General features: G+C 44.9%; 1 protein-coding gene and 1 pseudogene across 1 annotated transcript; both read right to left on the bottom strand.

Annotated features, from left to right (window-relative positions):
* Positions 1-341: 341 nt before the first annotated feature.
* Positions 342-13,780, bottom strand: POGK (pogo transposable element with KRAB domain). Its single transcript, XM_006887385.1, has 4 exons — positions 13,649-13,780; positions 5,250-5,376; positions 4,414-4,512; positions 342-1,810 (listed from the first exon to the last, which is right to left on the bottom strand). The coding sequence occupies exons 1-4, from the start codon at positions 13,778-13,780 to the stop codon at positions 342-344; spliced, it is 1,827 nt and encodes a 608-aa protein (XP_006887447.1).
* A 1,169-nt stretch (positions 13,781-14,949) lies between these two features.
* LOC102851400 overlaps positions 14,950-22,319 on the bottom strand; it is a 57,647-nt pseudogene continuing 50,277 nt past the window's right edge.

The raw sequence follows: 22,319 nt of genomic DNA, 5'->3' as shown, positions 1-22,319 counted from the left end.
ACTAGGGGCTGTCAGAGAACCTGAAAACAGAAAAATAACTGAAATAGAAAGGTATGTAGTACTCAAATATGTACCAAGGGGAAAAACAACAAACAAAATCCAATTCTGTCAAATCCATTCCAGCTCACGGTGACCCCAAGGTCACCAAGCAGTGCTCCAAGGGATTTCCTGGATGACAATCCTTGAACAAGCAGACTGCCAGCCCTTTCTTCTGCAGCACCAGTGGGTGGGTTCAAACCATCAACCTTATGGCTTGAACACAACCATTTTGCCATCCAGGGACCATTAACAAGTAAGACACAGACTATTCCCAACTCACCTAATCGTTTCCTCTATTTGCTCTAAGTTAAGCTCTCAGCTTCACATTCTTTTGATGGTTCTCCTCCTGGCAATTCACTCTCGATTTCCCACAGGACGTCATCTTCTTCTTCCAAGTTGCTGGAGATGTGGCACTTCTTGAACCCTTGCACGATGGACTCGACCGGGATGCTGTTCCACGCCACCATGACCCACTCCAGAAAGAGCCCCAGGGGCGGCTTCTTGGCGTTTCCGGTGGGGCTCAGTGCCAGGTTCCCCGCCAGCAGCCAGTCGGAGTACTGGGCCCGCACGCTGTCGTTCAGCGGTTTGTAGACCACCACATCCAGCACCTGGAGCTGCGAGGTCAGGCCCCCCGGGATGATAACCATATCGGTGTTCATGTTCTCCATGGAACTCTTCACCGAGTCGGTGGCATGGCCCCGGAAGCCGTTCAGGATCAGCATCCCTCGCTGCTTGGGCACCGCACCAGTCCTCCGTTTCCATACCACTTCCAGCCAGTCCTGCATCAAGTCCTCGGTCATCCACCCATACCGGTGGCAACGGATCTCCATCCCACTGGGGAACTTCCCAGGGGGGATATATGTCCCCCTCAAGATGATGTACGGAGGCAACTTCCTCCCGTCAGCCAGGACACCAAGCATGGCTGTGATTTTCAGTTTTTCCCTGCCGGGTGTCTTGACCAAAACGGGCTTTCCTCCCTGGTTGTCCACTGTCACCCGCGATGGCACCTCCAAACAAATAGGTGTCTCATCTGCATTGCCCATCTGAGCCACCTCGTACTTGTGTGTCCTCCGCAGGGACAAGACGCTCCGCTGGTAGGTGATGAGCTTCTCCGTCAGGTCTTCAGGCAGGTGCTGTGGCACCGGGACTTTATGCCTCAGAGACAGGTCATATCTTCGCATCATTCTCCGGCACCAACCCAAGCTTGCTTTGAACCCTTTCTCTGGAATGTTCATCTCCTGGGCAATCTCCAGAGCTTTCATTTGCATGGCCTCCCTGGTGATCGGGTCCCCTTTGGCCTGCATATATCTGACATATTCAGCCACACGCTGGTCCACCAGTGCAAACCTCCCATTCTTAGGGCCCCGGAACGCTCGGCGCATGGCGTGGGCATTCTGGAGCTGCGGCTTTACTTTGCGCCAGTCTCGCACGTTTTTTTCCAGCACTCCGAAATGCTTGGCAGCCTGACAGTTGTTGGTGCTCTCGGCATACTCCACCACCATCAACTTGAAGCCGGCGTCGTAACTGCGGCGCATGCCCCGGCTGAACTGGAACTTGGCGGCGATGTCATCAGCTGAAAGGTCGTACCCGGAGAAGCCCATGGCCATGTAGAAGGGGTACCCCTCACCCCATTCAGGCAGGTCTGTGAGGTCCCGAGGCAGCCGGAGGCCAAGGCTGTCAAGGTGCGCAGGTGAGGCACGAGGAAGCCGGGCGGTGGTGTTCACTGGGCCCGCCCAATCTGGAGGCTTCATGTTGTCAGACTCTTCATTTTCTGGGAGACAAACAAGAAGGGACAAAAAGGGTGCACATGAGCAAAATTTTGTAACTATTCCCTGAATTTCTGATCAAAATGCAAGAATATCTTAATCTGAAGTGTACTCTGTTGTTGGTTTTCAAACTCATGGGTGGCAGAATAACCCTAATAGATTACTAGACTTTTCAAATTTTTACTTATTTAATGTTTTATTTACTGTGTGAAGGTGTACTGAGTAAATCAGTTTTCCAGTCAATAATTCATACACATTTGTTTTGTGACATTGACTGTAATGCAATCCCCAAGATGAAGCATCACTCATCCCAGTTCCTCCCTCTGTTTCCCAAGACCATTCTTCCTTTTTTCCTAACAGTTCTTGCCTTCTGGATTTTGTTAAGATACACACTTCAGGGAACAGATTGACAGGCCTTTTTCCTGCTGTGAAGCTGAATGGATTCAAATCACCAACCTCATCTCTACTGGCAGTTAAGGGCTTACTTCACTTGTACTGACAGAATTCTTTTAAACACCTAAGTCTTCACCTACATGCCAACTTATAGGAACTACCCTATAATAAGCTGGAGGCTGTGTCTGGGTCAAAATAATTTCTACATGGATGAGAAGCCAAATATAACCCACAATCTACGTATTAGAGGGATTTAGATATATCAAGAACTGAATCATATCTTCTGAACAAAAAAAAACCCCAAAAACAAAAACCAAAAAACCTCCCAGTGCAAAAACCATATTTAGCAAAGTTAAAGCAAAAAAACTGGTTTTGCATACCGATGTGAGAACTGGGTTTCATCAGAAGGTTGTTACAGAAATTGTATGGCTTGGTAAAATGACCATATTTAACCAAAACAAAATGTCATTACTTTTAAGATGTTCCTTTATGTGACATTAAGAAAGAAGGAAAAAATGCCACTAATTAAAATACTTTCTGAAGTATTAAAATGATTGTGAGAAAATGTGTCTTAGAATCAAAGAAATAAAAAAAAAAAAGAATCAAAGAAATACAGCTATAGAAAGCAAGCAAGTAAAACTATTCTGCCTAAGGGATCACAGTAGAGGGTCCTAGATACAGCAGGAGAAAAACATGGCACAGTACTCAAAAACTTAAAAATGGCCAAGCTTTCTTGGTACAATAGACTGGCGGAAACTCAAAATTATAGCCCTTTGAACTGGGAGCAAAATTCACCAATGTGGCTCATCTTAATAGTCAAACAACAGAAAGGCCTGTAAGGTGAATGGCAGCACCACTCACTCCTCAGAATATTTAGTCATAAAATATGACAAGGGCATCATTTGCTCAGGGATAAAGCTCAGAAGGCAGAAGGGGTAGAAGAGATGGATTAATGGAAACCAGAATCACAGGGAGGAAGGGGGGAAACACTAATTACATTTTAGGGACAATAGTTAACATCATTAAATAAAATGTTATCTGATTGGAAAACCAGTTTACTTTGTATACTTTCAGTCAAATCCCAATCAAAAACAAGATTCTGCCTATCTGGAGGCTATGCTATATTCACCCATCTATTACTGTCCTAACTGCATTCTTTGATAAGGAATTATATGCTGCTTAGGCAGATCTGTCTGAATGCATGCTACAGCGGCTAGATACTGCTTTTCTTTTTCTTTTTTTAATTTTTATTATTATTTGTGTGTACCATCAAATCAGATCTGACTGGTATAGGAGGAGATTGTCCCTCCTTCCCCGGCAGAGCATCTGGTGGATTCAAACTGTGTGCCTCTGGGATTGTAGTGCAGCTTCTTGCCACTAGGCCACCAGAGCTCCCCTGATACTGCTTTTCTTATCCAGTGTGAAATGAACAGGAAATCAGGGTAAATAACTATGGAAGTGTACTCTCCCATTTTATTATTCCTTGGTCTGTGGAGGTCCTGGTGGCCATGTTAACAAAAACGTATGCTAGACCTAATATTCCGTCGCTATGAGTCGGAAACGACTCGACGGCACATAGCAACAACAACAGACCTAATATGTCATAAGCCTCATTCCAATTCATTTGCATGTCAGGTTGCATCAAGGCTACACACTTACAGATGAAAAATCAGAGGCTCAGAGAGATCAAAGAAGTTGTCAAAGAAGGTGCCTGAGGCCAAAAAGCATTAAAAGGAAGGGGACTTTTTAAACTCTAAAGCCCATATTCTTTCTCTCTTGCAAATCCACTTCACTTTTAAAAGACCCTGGACCACTAGGAGAACAAACAGGTTTGTCCTGGAAAGGATGAAGCCGGAATGCTCCTTGGAGGCAAGGATTCTGAAGCTTCGTCTGACATACTCTGGGCATGCTGCAAGGAGGGACTGGTCCTTGGAGAGGGATATCAAGTTTGGGAGAGTGGAAGGACGGCGCAGGAGAGGAAGACCCTCGATAAGATGGATCGATTCTGTGATTGCGGTGGTGGGAATGAGTGTTTGAGACGGTGAGGTTGGCACAGGATAGAGCAGCGTTTAGGGCTCCCGTACACAGGGTCACTATGAGTCACAAGCGACTCAATGGCACATAACAACAGGGAAATGCAGACTCCAGCTTTGTAAAGCTCCATTTGGATGGATGAAGGATTGGTTTGGGTGTGAATGGTCCTCCTTGGACCTACCTGCAAGTGGTCCTCCTTGGAACTGCCATTCTTTGGATTTCTGAGCCTCTTCCTCCCCTTCCAGGCGAGTGATCATGTCTGGCTTAGGGAACGGGAATTCTGTTTATGGGAAATAAAATAGCTGTGTTACTGTCCTGGAGTGCTGCCAAAGTAAAGCATTTCATAACAGTGATGGAATCCCTGGGCCTCTCATTACTGGGCCCTCTCAACAAAGAAATTTGTTGAGAGGAAGGGGAGAAAAAAAAAAAGAGTCAGGGAAGCGAAACCAACAAATATAGCTGGAAAGAGGTTTATTCAAGGGAATTATGGATCTCTTCTAATGAGAGGTGGTAGTAACAACTGCATGTAGCAGGGAAGTGGATGTAGCCACTGGGTTAATGAACATGTGGGAACACAAGGGAACAAACTGGGAAAAGTGTTCCAAGTGGAAACTCTAACACTGTGGATGATATTAATGTAGGGGAGGAAGCTAGGATTCTTTGGGGGTATGTCCTCAAGTTTCGAAGCCCAAAGGGATGAAACCTGTCTTAGAAAAGAAAACAAAAGCCTGCATCCATGGTGACCTTTTTGAGGTTGTATGGTTATTTTTAGTGAGAATGCCTGGGGTGAACTGATGGTGTTTCTGAGATATAGGTATATGTTGCTGAGGTACAAGAATGCCATATTTATTTTCAGCCCAAATTACAAAGAGGACATCTGATGAGATCAGGCACTGAGGGGACAGAGTCCAAGTTCAGGAGAGAGGGTTTTCTGGCTACTCCAGAGAACAGACACACAGAAAGAAGCAATTCTCTGGATTCAGAGTGTCTAGGAGACAAAGGAAAAGGAAGCTTTACCCAGGGACAGGACAGTTTCATAATTCATCCTCATGACTTCCCGGTAGAGGGCCTTTTGCTGCTCCGTCAAAACTTCCCACTCCTCATCGGAAAAATATATGGCCACCTCATCAAATAGGGCTGGTACCTGGAACAGTGAACAGGACTTTCTCAGCAACTAATAGGCACACGCAGACATATACTCAGAGCCTGGCAGGCCGCGCAAGAACACAGAGCTATGAGCCCTGCATCCTACAGGTAAAGAACGGTGGCTCAGGGGTCTAAGGGTCTGTCCCCACTGATGAGGCAACCGAAGGCAAACCAGGAGAAGGTCACAAGCCTCACTGCATCACCTTACAGCAAGGCAGCCTGCTTCCTCAGTTAATGGGTAAGGAAAGCAGGGTCTAGCTGATTATAAAAATATTCATCGTCAGCTTACAAGTCAATCCAGGTGTACAAGGTATAATATCATCCATCACCTAGACAAACTGGCCTTTGCTCCTTCACAGAAGCTCACTCATTCCTTCTGCAACCGCTACATCTCAAGGCCATTGAGCAGATTCTAACTCATGGCGACCCCATGTGTGCCAGGGTGTAACTGTGGTTCTACTCTTATTGTTGTGTGCTGTCAAGTTGGAACCGAACCATGGCTGGCCTTCCAGCAGGTTTTCAGAGGCAGTTAACTGCACAGGAGACAGAGCAGCTGGTGGATTCAAACTGTGTGCCTGCAGCATTGCAGCACAGCCACCAGGCCATGAGAGCTCTCTATACTCTTAGAGCCTCAGAGAGGGTTTTCAAAGGCTGGCGTTTTGGAAATGGATCTCCAAGCTTTTTCCTAATGCATGAGAGGACTCTTTTCCAGTTAGGGATTGGTAATTGCTCCACTCATTCTCCCATTCCTGTAGAGAAGGAGGGACAACCCATTTAGTCAAAACACAAAGAAGACCCAGAAAGGCTACTTTTCCAGTGAAAAGTCCCATGGCTGAAAACAGCAGGGTTAAGATTGGGACACAGCATCCTCCAACTTGAGGGCTGAGCAAAGTGGCCTCCCTGGATGATTTAGACTCAGTTCTCATCCAACAGCATGCCTGGCTCCACCCAGCTACTTAGCTCCTCTGATGGCTCCAGGGCTCTGCACACACCTCTTCCTGTCTCCAACGCGCTTCCCACTCTCTGCCCTGCTAACATCACCCACAGGTCAGGCGACCCATGCTGGGTTCCCATTACACATAGGGGCTCGGGTGGCCCCTATTGAACTGTACTGTTCTTTTTGCTCATTTGTCTGCTTCCTCCACTAGAATCCAAGCTCACAGAGGGCAGATCTTGTGCTTTACTCAGTTTTGTTTCCCCAAGTCCAGGATACCTGTGACAGATGTTGTTAGGCGCCATCGAGGGGGCTCAGACTCTCTGCTACTCTAGGTACCAAAGAACAGTGCCTGCTCCTGGGCCATCCTTACTCCCTGCTGTGCCTGAGCCCACGGTGCCAATCACTGCACCAATCCATCTCATTGAGGGTTGTCTTCTCCTTCACCGACCCTCTAATTCAAGTGTAAAATCCCCTTCCAGGTACCGACTCTACCTGCTAACATGACCAAAGTATATATGATAAAGTCTCATTATCCCAGCTTCTTAGGAATGCTCTGGCTGCACTTTTTCCAAGACAGATACGTTTGCTCTTTCGGCAAATCTGTTTCATACTCTTTGCATCAAATCAGCTTCTATTTTTCTTATTTGCTGTCCAACGTTCACATACATACAAAGCAACTGAAAATATCATGGCTTGAGTCAGGCAACTCTTAGTCTTTAACGTGATATTCTTGCTCTCCAGTACTTTAATGGTCACTGGCAGCAACTATGCCCTTTAAAATACATCATTTGATTTCCTGACTGCTGCTTCTGTGGGGCTGATTGTGGATCCAAGCAAAAGTAAGATCACTGACATCAACCTTTCCTCCATCTATGCTGCTCCTCCTTATTAATCTAGTGGTGAGGTTCTATGTTGAAGTATCATCCATACCAAAAGCTATATAGTCTTTGAACTTTATCAGTTAAGTGCTTTAAATCATCTTTGTTTTCTATAAGCAAGGTGTGTCATCTGCATATTACAGATTATTCTATCTTCTTCCAATCCTGATGCCACAGTTTCCTTTACAGTTCAGGTTCACCAATTATTTGCATAGATTAAACAGGTATGTTGAAAGGAGGCAGCCTTGACACATACTTTCCCTGATTTTAAAACACAAAACATCCCCTCATTCTGTTTAAATGACTGCTTATTTGTCTATGTACAGGTGTGACATGAAAATGAAGTGTTCTGCAATTCCTATTCTTCTCAATGTTATCCATAATTAAAAATCATTCACATCATCAAATGCCTTTGCCCTTTTTAGAGCCACTTAAAATGTGATATGGAATAAACTAAGCGCATAGCTCTGGATTCATCTTCTCTTGTTTAACCTGAACAATTTCAAGTAAGGATTAAATTTTATGTCACAAAACCAAGCCTACTCTTTGGAGCAGGAATGGACAAGTCCTTAAGTGTGAAATAACAAAGTAAAAATGGATTCAACCCTAGGTTTTCCTCATTTTTTACTTACTGCCTTAGTTAACAAATGCTGCTATAACAGAGATACCACATGTGCACTGTTTTCAACAAACCCAAGTTTACTGGTTTCCCGTTTAGGAAGCTAGGAGTCTAAATTGAGGGTACCAACCCTAGCAGAAGGCCTTCTCTGTCAGTTGTGGAGGAAAGTGCTTGTTCCTTCAACATCTGTAGCGTTCCCTGGAGACCTTTTTGCATCCTGGTCTTCCACAGCGTCTGAGAACTTCCTGGAGCAGGGGCCTGGTTCAGAGATGCATTCCACTTCTAATGATTACTTTTTGGTGGTACTTAGGGTTCCCCTCTTTCTGCTCCCTTTTCTCCAGTAAGTTAAAAGATATTACAAGGCTACACCCTAGAAAAGCCTTTCTTACATTCAACTGGGGCTTTGATGGGATTAAGGAGGGTTCAATTCTGCCTTTAACTCTCCTAGAACTATTTGACTTAAGAGATCACAGGGTCTCATTGCAGATTTCCACCTTACTTGTTGTTGTTATTGTGTACCATAGAGTCAGAACTGAATCATAGCTGACCTGCCAGCAATTTTTCAGAGGCAGTTAATTGCATGGGAGGAAATTGCCCATCCTTTTCCCACAGAGCGGCTGGTGGCCTCAAACCACATGCCTTCGGGATTATAGTGCAGCTTCTTGCCACTAGGCCACCAAAGCTTCCTTCCACATTACATACATATGTGTATTTTCAGGGGTCACAACTAAATTTGTGATTTTTACCATCCTGGAAAGTCAGTCAATTAGAAATTTTCCACCCCACAGTTTCCCTCTATAAATACTTTTAAACAACTCGCCTAGGCCTTTTCTCTCGCTAGAAGTTCCAGAACCAAGCTATCTTATTCAGTTCCTTGGCTGATACAACTGGACCCAGACCTAGCTGTTTCCATCACTTCAGAAGGGCTGTTAATACTCTGAAGGTGTTGAGTCAGAACAGTTCTAACTCCAAGCAAGTGTACAGGACACAACAGAAGTGACCCATAGGGTTTCAAGTCTGCAGTCTATGGAAACAAGACTGCCATATCTTTCTCTGATTCAGCAATTGAGTGCTCAACCAGTGCACCACCAGGGTTTCTAACATGTCTTACACCTAGTGAAAATATCAAGATCCTTGAAGCCGTGAGCCATGACAAGGCCCGAGGCTGGGCAGGCCTCACTGCCTCTTATGACTGAGCCACAGAGGAACTTCAAACAAGCCCACATTATGTTCCAGAGGCACACAGTACAGTGGCTTAGCAATTCTCACAGCTACCCTCTGTGTGAATCAAGCAAGCTCTCAGCCAGGCCCTGCTGTGCAGGCCTCCCATTGCTCCAAAGAGACCTTTTATCTGGCTGAACTAAAGCAGAAGGTAAACAAGGCCAGCCTTAGGCAAAACTGAGAAGGCAGCCAGCCTGTGTCCAAGCTTGGAAACCCTCTGTTGGCCCCATAAGCAGGTGCCCCCAATTGCCCCTTCCTCCACAGATTAAAGACACACTTGATAGGAGTCATTCCATTAGTTTGCTTGCACTGCCTTGCTCTGCCCAAGAAGCTGGCATTCCAAAGCCGTCATAAAGTGCTGACAAATTCCATGGTGTCACTCACTGAAGCCTTGCAGCCACCCAGAGAGGAGGGCGGTGATCTCAGGGGAGAGCCTGCAATAGTGGAGCCCTGCTGTGTGCCATCACCGTGTCAGGAACTCCTTACACATTTAATCATTTACCACACGTAATCCTTGGAATAAGCCACAGAGCTGGGAATTGCTGCCTCACTTTTATAGGAGAAAAAAAAAAGAATGGTTAAGTAACTTGCCGGAAGCCGTAATGCTATAAAGTTGATTCCAAAGCCCTAGCTTCCTCACCTGACAAGCGACGAGACCTTAGCATAGTGGCTGAAAAACTTAGGGGCTGAGGGAGTCGTCTCCTAGGTCTCTACTGACTCATAGGGAGCCCATGTATCAGGTAGAAATGTGCTCCTCTGATTTTCATCAGCTTTCTTTTCCAGCTGCCTCTGTGTAGACTCAACTGGACAACTTTTCAGTTAATAGCTAGATGGTAACCATTTTAACCACCTAAGGATTTTGGTGAGAGCCAGCTCCTTCCCTCCTTGGATGGATGAGCTGAGGACAGAGTCCTTGAGAGGAGAGCAGTGAACACCACACCCAACTGACTATTCCTGTCCATGGTCTGTCCCACTTCTCCCATCCTAGGGATTTCCATTTCCAACCATGTACTTCGCTCTGGTGGCCTAGTAGATAAGGGGTTGAGCTGTCAACCTAAAGGCAGATGGTTTGAACCCACCAGCTGCTCTGAGGGGAAAAGATGGACAATCTCTTCCTGAGTGTGATTTACAGCCTCTGAAAACCTGCTGGAGGGTCTTCAACTATGAGTCGGTTCTGACTTGCTAACAATGAGTTTTCTGAGTACCATGCATGGACTTCAGGCTCCAGCTACGTGAATAGCTCTGAAGTCTGCACATACCTTTCTCCACCCAGTGCTCTGGCCAGTGCTGCCCTCTCTGCCTGGAATACAACCCTCTGGCTGATTCCATGACTAAGAATCAGTTTAAGTGAGTTTTCCTTTTTTCTACCTGAAATTGTTATTACCATTTCAGTTCTCCTACAGATTTTTATCTGAACACAATATGGCTCTTACACTGGAAAAATCTGTGATTACCCTAACATAATCCAAAATGAACTTTTAAAAAAAGGATTTAATTATTTTCTTCCTATAGTTTAATGCTTTAGGGACCTCTGGTGTCCTTACCTGTAGGAAGGTGACTGGCCCTCTCTGGAGGTATGAATCCACCAAGGGCTCCCTAAGAGAAAGATAAATCTTCCTCTGCGATTTATAGCCTTCAAAAAGGCGCTGGAGCAGCAAACAACAAATGCTGGCAAGGTTGTGGAGAAAAAGGGACCCTTATTCACTCTTGGTGGGAGTGTAAAATGGTGCAACCACTCTGGAAGGTGATATGGCACTTTCTCAAAAAGTTGAAAACTTAAATACCATTTGAACTAGAAATTCAACTACTGGGAATAGACTCTAAAGACACCAGAGCTGTCACCCAAGTAGATATATTCACAACCATGTTTATTGCTACAATGTTCACAACAGCAAAGAGATGGAAACAACCCAAGTGTCCATCAACAAAAATATGGAGAGAAGCTCGAGTATATTCACACAATGGAATACTATGCAGCATTGAAAAACAAGGAACTCATGAAATATTATAAAATATTAGTGACTCTGGAGGACATTATGCTGAGCAAAATATCTCAGTCATAAAACGACAAATACTGCATAATGCTACTGTTATAAAACAGGACTGACTTTGGGTTGGAGGAAACTAAGAAAAGAGGGGATAAATAATGTACATTGCACTGAAACAGATGAGGGAAAGAATTGCTTAAATCGAATATATGATTAGGTATTATTTGCATGACAACAGTCCAGAATAAGAGCTGCATAGTAAAGTGGACTCGCAGGGGTGAATTGTTTAAAAATGAAAATAATTTTTTTTTTCAAAGAGAAAAGTGAACTGGGGGGTGGTGTGGGCAAGGAGGAAAATGTGCAAAAATGAATGAATGGAAATCCATGTTCTCTATAAACTTCCATTAAAATCTCAATTAAAAACAACAATAACAACAACAAAACCAAAAAGCCACTGGAAGATCAACTACAAGTTGGTCCCAATTTGACAGCAATGAGTGAGTTTAATGCTTTACAGCAGGGTTTTCCAACCTTACTACTACTGATATTTTAAATGCTGGGTAACTCTTGTAGGAACTGTCCTGTGCAGTTTAACAGCATACCTACATTCTATCCACTTAATATCTGTAGGTATGCAGCCTTCTCCCTCAAGCCATGACAAAAATGTCTCCCAAATACTGTTAAATGTCCCCTAGGGCAAAACTGCTCCCAACTGATACAACTGTGACCCCTTTGAAGTGCAAAGGTAAATGCTCCACTGTTATCCAAGGTCAGTGGTCTGAACCAACCTAGAGGCTCTGAGGAAGAAAAGACTTGGTTCCTGTAAAGATAACAGCCAATTAAGATATTATGGAGCAGTTTTACCATGTAACATAAAACTCACTGCCACTGAGTCAGGATTGACCCTCCAGAGGGTTTTTGGAGGTTGGACACTGCCCAGGAGGAGACTGTCCATTTTTCTCCTGGGGAGCACCTGATGTACTAGAACCATCAAAAGCACTACCTTTGGTTTAACAGGGCAACCTATGGACTACACCACCAGAGCTCTCCTATGTTATATAGAGTAATACTAAGAGATCACTATCAGTAGAAAAATGAACTCAAATACCCCCCAAAAAACAGACTAGGCCAATGACAGACAGTTTCCCTGGGAGACCCTCTAATTCACCAACTTGAAGGCAGCCTTTCTCTTCTTGGTCACCATTGTCTCCTGGGCTGACCTTCACCACTGTGCTTTGCACACTACTCTGAACTGTTTATTTTCTGTGTTCTACTTGCAACCAGGAACTCCACAGAGGCAGGGAGTCTTATCTACACAGAACCTAGCACCCTTCCAATACCAGCTGAGTGGATGACAGAACCATAGAGGCCACAAATGCCAAATTCCCAGCACCACTCCACTGCCAGTTCTGCTTCTCCAATTCTTCTGGTTATTTCTTTCTTTCCCAACCTAAGTACCAATTTCACCTGGCACTTTTCTCGTTGCCTTAACACACGTAGACAGGACCTTTACTGTACCTATTTTCCAAGGCTCTCTATCTCAACATCTTGGGTTAAACAACTAGGCCTCAGAGTCAAGGGTTTTTCTATTGCCTTGAGGTCCCATTCCAGGCCAGTTGGTACTGACTCATTCCCTCCAAGGCTTCCTTAGCTGGGAGAACCAAACCTGAAGATGAGAACAGGGTGGACAAAGAACAAAGGCAAAGGTAATGTCTAGTCAGTGGTGAATCTCGGCCTGCAACGGCTTTTAGCTTTTTACTGAGTAAAAAAACCCAAAAGAATCATAGTACTTTTAGGATATAGCTAAGGAAGCTTGTTTCTAAAGAACAAATATCAGCATACACATCCATCCTTGGGGCAAAGCACCTCCTAGTGCTCCAGTTCCCTCACCTACAGGGAATCCAGACTTGATCATTTGAATGTAACAGTTCTATGAACATGAGCTTCTTCTCAGAAAAAAATAAGCACTATATAAGATGGGAAACTATGCACAGAAAAAAAATGCCAGTTTGGTGTATATAAAGCTTTTATTATTCCTGTCCATTTATCATGAAGCCCAGCAAACACTGTGGATAGATACTGTCAAAGATAGATTCTTTAAGTTTGCTCTAGCACATACCCTAGCACAAATTTCTGCATTCCTTATCTGCCCATCATCCATGCCAACCCCTCAATCCCAGCAAGTTGAAAATTCAACCATCCTGAGTGAATTATTAATGAACCAAGTGGCCCTAGGCTCACAGAACTCTCCCCATACTAGCTCAACATCCCCAGGTCTTATTGGAAATGGTTCCCTTTGCCCATTAGTCGCTCAGCAAACACTTATTTGGCACTTACCATTCGCCTGACACTGAATATAGATAGCTAAAGGATTCAGGGGTGAACAAGAAAAACAAGGCCTTATAGCCTTTTGAACTTCCATCCTGTAATAAGCTATGTGGCTGGAGGGACTGTTCCCATAATCAGCATTCTTCTGAGTGCCTTTTAAAGGCATACATTTGTTTTCTCAGGAATGCAAACATACCAGGTTGGGCTATTTTTACTTTTCTTGTCTGAGGCGACTTCACAGAAACCTGGCTCCCAGGCTAGTTCATCATTGCTGTGCTGGGACCCCACACCTGACTTACCCATCCACCTTCTGAGCAGATTCGCACTTTCTGCATATCTGAATGGCCATCTTCCAGTTTCCGGCTCTGAATCTCTTCTTCCTCTTCCTCTTCCTTCAGGGTTACATTGAGAGGGTAAGCTGTGGACTCCATCTCTGTAAGAAAGGTTCCGTTTAGAAAAATCTAGTGTCAGCTTGAGCTCCACCTGTATGGAGGTGAGGGGAGGTTCAGCAAACACAAACCCACAAAGCCCCAGATACTGCACAGACTGGAAGGCAGGAAGGGAATAGTCAGGTCTGAGGAAGAACAGCTTTAGAGACACCACCAGGAAGTTAGGAGGCCACATATTTAATTATGATAAGAGGGTCTGTAGGCAGGCAGTAGATCTGACTGCCGTCAAATATTTTAAAAGCTTTCTGGGGAAGAGTGGCTAGACTGGTTCTGTAAGGCCTGGAAGGGCAGAAATAAGATGGGCAGGTAAACATTTGCAGAAGGGGAATAAGCAGTGCATCAAAAAGGCATAACTTTCTCATAGCCAGAGTCATCCAAACATGGAGTCAGTGGCAGGAGACGGGTGTTGATTTCCTTTCAGTGAAGGTGTCTAAACACACAGACAATTATTCAACTGGGCTGTTATTACTGGCAGATTATGCATGGGGAAATCTGGCTCAGAATATCCAGCCACTAGCTTCTCACAGACAATTCCAAATTGCTCTGCCCATGATCCAGTACAGAATACAAAGTCGCTCTGCTGTTAAATCTTTACAAGCTGGGGGCTATGCATTCTCAAGTGGGTGCAGAAATCTACGACGGCCATACCGGCCAACCCGATCTCTGGGTCAACCCAGTCCACGGAATGATTCCTTGCCGCTGGGCCACAAACGAATGCCCCTGTGGCCAGGCTTGTACAAAAGGCCACGCTCCAGCCCTCGAGGGGGGCGGGTAAATTCCTAGGTGTGGAGTGAGTATGGGCTGCATCCTCCGGAGGGTCCAAGAAAAGATCCCTTTGGAGTTCAAAGTCAATTCTCCGATAGGTCCAAAGGAGCCCAGCAAATGTAGCATGGATGGGTCTGGGGCGGGCGGAGCAAGCATTACACTCCCCAGAGATGCGGCCCAAACTTGGCCACCGCCTCCCCGTCGGCTCCCGGGCAGGAGGTGGGAGGAGGCAGCGCGCCACCGCGGCGGAGCCCAAAGCTAGGTGCCCGCAGCTAGGGCCGCCGCCCGCCCACTCCCGGGCACCCCGCCCGCCGCTGCGCCGCACCCCCAGGCGCGTTGGATTTCTCCAGCCATCTTGTCCCATTTCCCTTTCTCCACAGCCCCACTCACAGCTGGTCCGCCTCCCCGCCTGGCCCCCACCCGGTCCCCGGCGCACCTGCGGGGCAGCGAGGGCCAGCACTGCCTCCCTCTCCCGGCAGGCCTGCAACAAAGGCGGCGGCGGCGGCGGCAGTTGCAGCCTGGGCGTCCCCGCCGGGCCGAGCCACCCGGGGCCCCGGGTAGGGGCTACTCCGCCCCTGTCCCGCCCGCAGGGCCGCGCGCCTCCCAGGCTCTCGCCGCCGGGGCCAGGGGCGGAGGCCGCGGGGTGGGGAAGCCGAGGGCTCCGGGCCGGCTGTCAGAGCGCCATCCTTTCCGCCTCTCCGGCTTCCTGAGCGCGCGGCCCCTCGGGAGGGAGCAAGGGAGGACACGTGGTGGGAGGAGGGAGGGTCCGGCCGGGAGCTGAGGGTGTTGGGAGGCGAGGGGAGGAGCGCGGCTGATGTCAGCAGGCCTCGGCGGCGCGAGCTCCCGGACCCTCCTCCCAGCGCCGCTTCCGGCCCATCGGCGTGGTGCCCTCCTCCGGGCGTGCAGCCCGAGACAGCTACTTGCCGGCCTTCCACAACCCAGGTCTGCTGCCTTCGCTTCCACCTCCTCCTGCAGTCCGCCCAGGCGTACTGTGCATGACCTCCGCGCTGAGGTGGTGGGAAGAGCTCGGATTTCTTTTTTATCAGAGTTAGACGTGGGTTCACACACGCATATACTTCATTTGCATTCACCAGTGCTTTGCACTTGCTTGGATGGCCGCTCTTGGCACTGTAGGCATGCCAGAGCAGAATGTAATGAAGATAACAGCGGCAAGGGGATTGAGGGAGCCGAGAAGGGGCCCGGATCAGGTTGGCAGTACGTTGTTACCATGGTAGATTTATGTTCAGAACTTTGTTCATAATATACACGGGTAAGGAATCTAATGCTTTAAATGGTTGTTGCCGGTTAAAGCTCGTCCTAGGATAAGATCACCACAGAGTTATAGTAGTGAAGAAAATAGATTTTATTTTGCATATACAAAAAAAAAGTGAATAATGAATGACTGTAGTATCATCAAGACAATGCTTGTTGGATCCTGAAGAACATCGTAGTATATTATGCTTTGAAAAACAAAGCACTGTCCTCTAGTGAATTCTCTCATAGCCACCCTGTAGGACAGCGTAAACAGCCATTTAGGATTTTTTCAAGGCTATAAATCTTTTCTGAAGGGTTTACCTCATCTTTTCCACTGGTGGATACCAACCGTCCACCTTTCAGGAGGCAGTGCACCTGTGGCACCAGATTATAAGTAAAAACTCCATCTTTTCATAAAAAAAAAGGCCACTACAAACCCCACGAAACTTAACTTACTGCGATTGGTTTTCTCAATAAAAATTTTCACAAGTTTAAGTGGACGTTAACTCACTCATTCTCATTGCTGTCAAGTCAGAACTTGATTTATAGCTGGCCGTCCAGCTGGGTATCCGGGGCTATAAATCCCATGGAAGGAGATTGCCCATCTTTCCCCTGAGGATTGGTGACAATCAGGAAGGTCTTTTTGTAGGTTCTATTGGCAAAGCACATTATGTATTGCACTGCTAACTGAAAGGTCAGCTATTCAAGTCTACTGTCTGCATTACAAGGAAAAAACCACAGACATATTTTTTCTCTCTTGTGATTGTCAAAACCCACTCAAAAGTTGACCCTCCAGTGGGATTCCAAGGGTGTAAACCACATGGGAAGAGATTGCCCATCTGTGGTATGTATGGTGGATTCAAACTGCTGGAAAGGTGCAACCTTTCAGTGCAACCTCTGTAACTGAAGTCATCCCCTCTGGTATCTCCTATCTGGTTTAATTCTTTAGCTGGGTGAGAAAGACTGAAGCCAGGGCAATAACCTCAACCACTACAGTTCTCTTGTCTAAGCGCGATCAAGTTTAAGGGTGAGCAAACATTAGAGAGGTAACAATTCAAATGGAGTCTGAATTGAAATAAAGACTCAAAATTGAGTTAGGGCTTCAGTTGTAGATGGCAACATTCCACAAGCCAGAGTGCTTTTAGATTTTTAGGCACTAGTGTCTGCTTACAACTGTTCCTCTTCCTTTTTATTTCCATACTTGAAAGCTCTACCCCAGTTGCCCTTTTGTTATTCTACATGTTTCTGTTGTACATAGGGTTTTCGGAGGCCTGCTATTTCAGAAGTGGATGAGCAATACTTCTTCCTAGTCTATCTTAATTTGAATGTTCAGATTTACAGAAGTACCAGATAGACCAGCATTTTACAGAAAAGTGAAAGATATATCGCTTATTGTGAAGTTAACCATTAGTATGAGTGTTGTCCCTGCCTTTGGCACACGAGTCTTTACCCACTTATTTCCCTGCTCCACCATCCACCAGGATACCCATACACTTCGACCAACTCCCTTCAACATCTATCTCCCATTGTCCAGCCCTTGATCTGATAGCTTATATCTGAAGCTTCCTTGGCTTCTGTGATTCCAAACACGTCGGCTGCTGATAGTTTCTTATGCTGTGACCAGTGTCTCTTAAGTTTAGTGGTAATGTTTCCTGAGCGAAGGTGATGTGTCCTGTAGAACTGGTGTGTAGATAGGTTTTTCTTGGCCCAAAGGCCACAGGCTGCTTTGAAGGAAATAACAAAAGATAAGGCTCCAGGAAAAGATGGTATACCAGTTGACATATTTCAGCTAACAGATGCTGCCTAGATGTGCTCACCAAGTTGTGCCAAGAAATCTGGAGAACAACCACTTGGCCAACTGACTGGAAGAGATCTATATTTGTTCCCATTCCAAAGAAGGGTGACCTAACAGAATGGGGAAACTATAGAACAATATCATTGATTTCTCATGCAAGCAAGATTCTACTGAAGATTATCCAAAACCAACTGGAACAGCACATCAGCAGAGAACTGCCGGAAGTCCAGGCTGGGTTTAGAAGGGGTCGTGGTACTAGGGATATTGTAGTAATGTTAGATGGATCTTAGCTGAAAGCAGGGAATACCAGAGGAATGTATATCTGTGTTTCATTGACTCTGCAAAAGCTTTTGACTGTGTGGATCATAACAAACTGTGGCTGACTCTGAGAAGAATGAGAATCCCAGAACACTTGATCGTGTTAATGCGAAACCTATACTTGGACCAAGAGGCAGTCATTAGAACAGAGCAAGAAAACAATGCATGGTTCAAAATTGGGAAGGGCATATGCCAGGGATGTGTCCCGTCTCCATACCTTTTCAACCTGTATGCAGAACAGATTATCTGGGAGGCTGGGCTCTATGAGGAGAAATGTGGGGTCAAGATTGGTGGAAGATCTATCAAGTATCTGCGTTATGCAGATGACACAGCCGTGCTTGCTGAAACTGTGGAGGACCTGAAGCTCCTGCTGCAGAATGTGAAGGACTGCAGTCTCCAATATGGATTGAGGCTCAGTCTCAAGAAGACAAAGATTCTCACCACTGGACCAATTGGCAGCATCATGATGGATGGTGAAGAGATTGAGATTGTACACCGCTTTAGTTTGCTTGTCTCCACAGTGAACACTCTTGACACCAGTAGCCAGGAAATTAAAAGGCACATTGCCATGGGAAAGTCTCCTGTTAGGGACCTCTCCAAAGTACTGAAGATCAATGGTGTCTCTCTGGAGACAAAGGTGCATCTGATATAGGCCATGGTCTTTGCTATCACTTGTTATGCATCAGAGAGTTGGACAGTGACTAAGGAGGATAGAAGGAGAATTGATGCCTTTGAGCTGTGGTGCTAAAGAAGAGTATTGAGGGTACCATGGACTGCTAGGAAAACAAACAGATTCATCCTGGAAAGGGTTAAACCAGGCGGCTCCCTGGAGGCAAGGATTTTGAGGCTCCATCTAACATACTTTGGACATGCTGTAAGGAAGGATTGGTCCTTGGAGAGGGGACATCATGCTTGGGAGGGTGGAGGGATGGTGCAAGAAAGGAAGACCCTCTATGAGGTGGATTGATTCAGTGATGGGTAATTGGGATAGGTGTTTCGGAGACAGTGTGATTGGCCCAGGACAGAGCAGAGTTTAGGGCTGTTGTACGTAGGGTCGCTATGAGTCGCAAGCAACTCAACGCACATAACAACAACAACAATATGATCTCAAACATGTAATCCTGTGTAGAAAGCAAGTATGTAGAAGGGTGTTTTCAGCCCCTCCCTCCCCCTTGAAGTATTCAAGAGAGTTGTCTGCTTTTTAGTCCTACGGCTGATATTACAAGTGTTGGGAGAAACCTGACACCATTCTCATCCCAGATATCCACATGGTTTTTCTTGGGAGTTTTTCAGATTGGCCCTGAGATCTGAGTACCTGCTGAGGAAGATCTCTCTTCCTGGTTGTTGTTGTTAGGTGCCTTTGAATTGAGCACAACTCATAGCAACCCTATGAATAGCCATTCTGAAACTTGACCTGTGCCATCCTCATCATCTCTGAGACACTAAAGCCCATTGCTGAAGTCACAGTGTCAGTCCATCTCTTTGAGGATCTTCCACTCCTTTGCTGACCCTCCATCTTTTTAAGCATGTTGTCCCTTTCCAAGGAATAGTTTGGCCTAGCTACATGTCCAAAGTATGAAAAATGAAAACTTAGTCACTCTTCCCTCCAAAGAAAACTGACAACACCCTTTGCAGCACATATCTGGTTGACTTTTTTTGGTCAGTGCATGGGGTATTCAATACTCTTCTCCAGCACCACAACTCAAAGGCATCAATTCTTCTTCTGTCATCCTTATTCCTTGTACAGCTCTCTGATGCATAGCAGGTGATTGAGAAGACCATGACCTGAATCAGGGACACTTTAGTCTTCAAACTGGTATCATTGTTCATTTCGGAATGGTCCCTGACTGCAGATTTGCCCAGTGCAATGTATCTCCTGATTTTCTGACTGCTGGTATCAAGACTGTTGACTGTTGATCCAAGCAAGTTGAAATCATTTACAGCTTCTATCTTTTCTCCATCTATGGTAATGTTGACTGTTGGGCCTGTGGTGAAGATCTTTGTTTTTTTGATGAAGGGTTACTATGAGTGGTAGAGGCCAAGTGACATAACTTAATCAACAGAGACCAGGAGGGCATTGTTACTGTAATGTAAAACTCATTGCCATCAAGTGGAAACTGAGTCACAGCTGACCCTCCAGTGAGTTTTCAAGAACTGTAAATTGCACTGGAGGAAACGGCCCTTCTCTATCCCTTGGAGTCAGAGATGGATTCGAACTGCCAGAGAGGCACCATCTTTGGATTAGCAGCCCAAATCTTTATGGTGAATACCACCAGAGCTTCTATCATAAAACATTAATACAAACATTGTTATTTGTCAGGTCCATTTGAGTCCACTATGACTCATACCTGCCCTATGTATAGCAGATCTCAATCTTGCCTGATCATCAATTGTTTAATGCATCAAATGTTTTCTTGGCAGAACTTCCACACTGGATTTCTGAAATGCAGATTAAGGGCTATTCTGGTAGGAAATGCCTATTCTAGGCTTTTTTTACTGTCTCAGTAGTAACTGTTTCAGCCTTTCAGCTCTTCTGGCCATTCAAATTACCTTGATCACTGTCTTTCTTGTCATACTCTATTTTAAATCCCTCAAGAAATTCTATAGATTCTATCTCTAAAATATAAAATATATCCTCCTCCACCATGTTAGACACAAATATAGTTAATATTATAAAGGGGAAAATATTACTGAGTTGATCCTGACTGGTGGTGCCTATTGACACAGTGAAATTATGTTCCAATTAGCAAAGACTTTCAATGGATCATTTTCTAGAAGTAGATCACCAGACCTTTCCATTATGGGCACACTAGGGTGAATTTGAATCATAACTAAGTGCTAAACATTTGTACCTTAACCTAGAATTCTCAGCTAATATTGTACTGTTAATAAAACAATAACTTTACAAAAATATACAGATGATCTTCTAACCTCATTGAATCTGGAACCTAATCAATAGTTATCAGAAAGTCAAACAAATGTATACCTATCTACTAGAGAAATAAGTACTTCTTGGGTAAGTCTGTTAGACATAGAGCAGCATGACATTGAAATAGCAACTAGTATTCCTTTTGTCCAATTTACAACTTATAGAGAACTTTTCATAATAACAATACTGAGCCTATTAATCTTTATTATTATTAATTAAGAGTTTATATTTATTAATTTAATTTTTTAAAAGAAGAGATTTCTACTTATAAAAATATTATAGATATATTTGCAAGGACTAAAGAAGAAAAAGAATGGTTGTGAAGGCTGCTTATGTACAACCAAGCAGTCATGGCATTTAGTTCCTTGCTTGGGAAGTTTACAGTCATGATTTCATGGGATATTCCAGTTAATTGGCCTATTAATAAGTAATGCTTCTGTTATACCTTCTAGTTTATTGTGTAGTTCCTGTGATCTTAAAGGGAGCTATAGTGTATCATTGAGAGCGATTTGCACTGCTAAGCCAAAGGCCAGATTTCTCTGCAAGTTCAAATTCACCAGGTTCTTCATGAGAGAAAGATACATGTGACTTACAAGCCAAGAAAACCAATGGAGGGTCAGCTATAAATCAGTTCCAATGAGAAGGAAGCAAGTTACGTGTTTACGAGTTGAACTCTCAAAAATTTGCAAGCATCCATCCAAGTCACAATATTTATGTGGAGCAAAAAAGGAAGAATTTGGAAAAATCCACTGCAGTTGAGTAGTTTCCTATTCATAGAGACCTGTAGAACAGAATAAAACTGCCCCATTGGGTTTCAAGGTTATAAGGCAGGCCAGGCATTTGAATCCACCAGCTGTTCTGAGAGAGATGGGCAATTGCCTCCCATGGAATTTACACTTACAGAAAACTCACTAGAGGGTCAACTATGCATTGATTCCAACCTTTAGACTAGCAACTGAGCGCGTAATCAATGCGCCATCATGGGTTTTTAATGTAAGGAACATTTTTGTTGTTGTGTGCCATCAAGTTTGAATTGACCCATAGCTGCCCTCCATTAGTTTTTCAGAGGCAATAAATCACAGAGGAGTAGATTGTCCAGCCTTCTCCTATGGAGGAGCTGGTGGATTTGAACTGTGTGCCTTCAGGATTGCAGCACAGCTTCTTGCCACTAGGCCAACAGTGCTCCCCAAGGATTAAATGGATGTGTGGCTACTTGCCTTCTTTTCAATGAGGCCAGAAAAACTGGGTGATGCCCATCTACCAGGACCGGACATTTTGAGCAAAGATTCTACCAACAAATATTTATCAAACAGGGGCAAGATGCAGGGCAGAATTTCAAATTCTTACAGGATAGCCAGCCTATTTTCTAGATACATAAACGCGGGAACCCCAAACTATTGTTCTGAGATAATTTTGAAGATTTAAATAAAAATATTCCCTGAAATTAATTATACTGTCTT

Source organism: Elephantulus edwardii, unplaced genomic scaffold (assembly GCF_000299155.1).
Source record: "Elephantulus edwardii isolate Elephantulus edwardi_28Jun2011 unplaced genomic scaffold, EleEdw1.0 scaffold00057, whole genome shotgun sequence".
Lineage (NCBI taxonomy): Eukaryota > Metazoa > Chordata > Mammalia > Macroscelidea > Macroscelididae > Elephantulus > Elephantulus edwardii.
Note: the sequence above shows the minus strand (reverse complement) of the source record. Positions and strands in the feature narration are given on the sequence as shown.

Coding starts and splice junctions, on each gene's coding strand:
- POGK (XM_006887385.1), bottom strand. CDS start 13,780: ATGGAGTCCACAGCTTACCCTCTCAATGTAACCCTGAAGGAAGAGGAA. Junction 5,377..13,648: donor TCTGCTCAGAAGGTGGATGG/GTAAGTCAGGTG, acceptor TCACTGTTCCAG/GTACCAGCCCTATTTGATGA. Junction 1,811..4,413: donor CCAAGGAGGACCACTTGCAG/GTAGGTCCAAGG, acceptor TTTGTCTCCCAG/AAAATGAAGAGTCTGACAAC.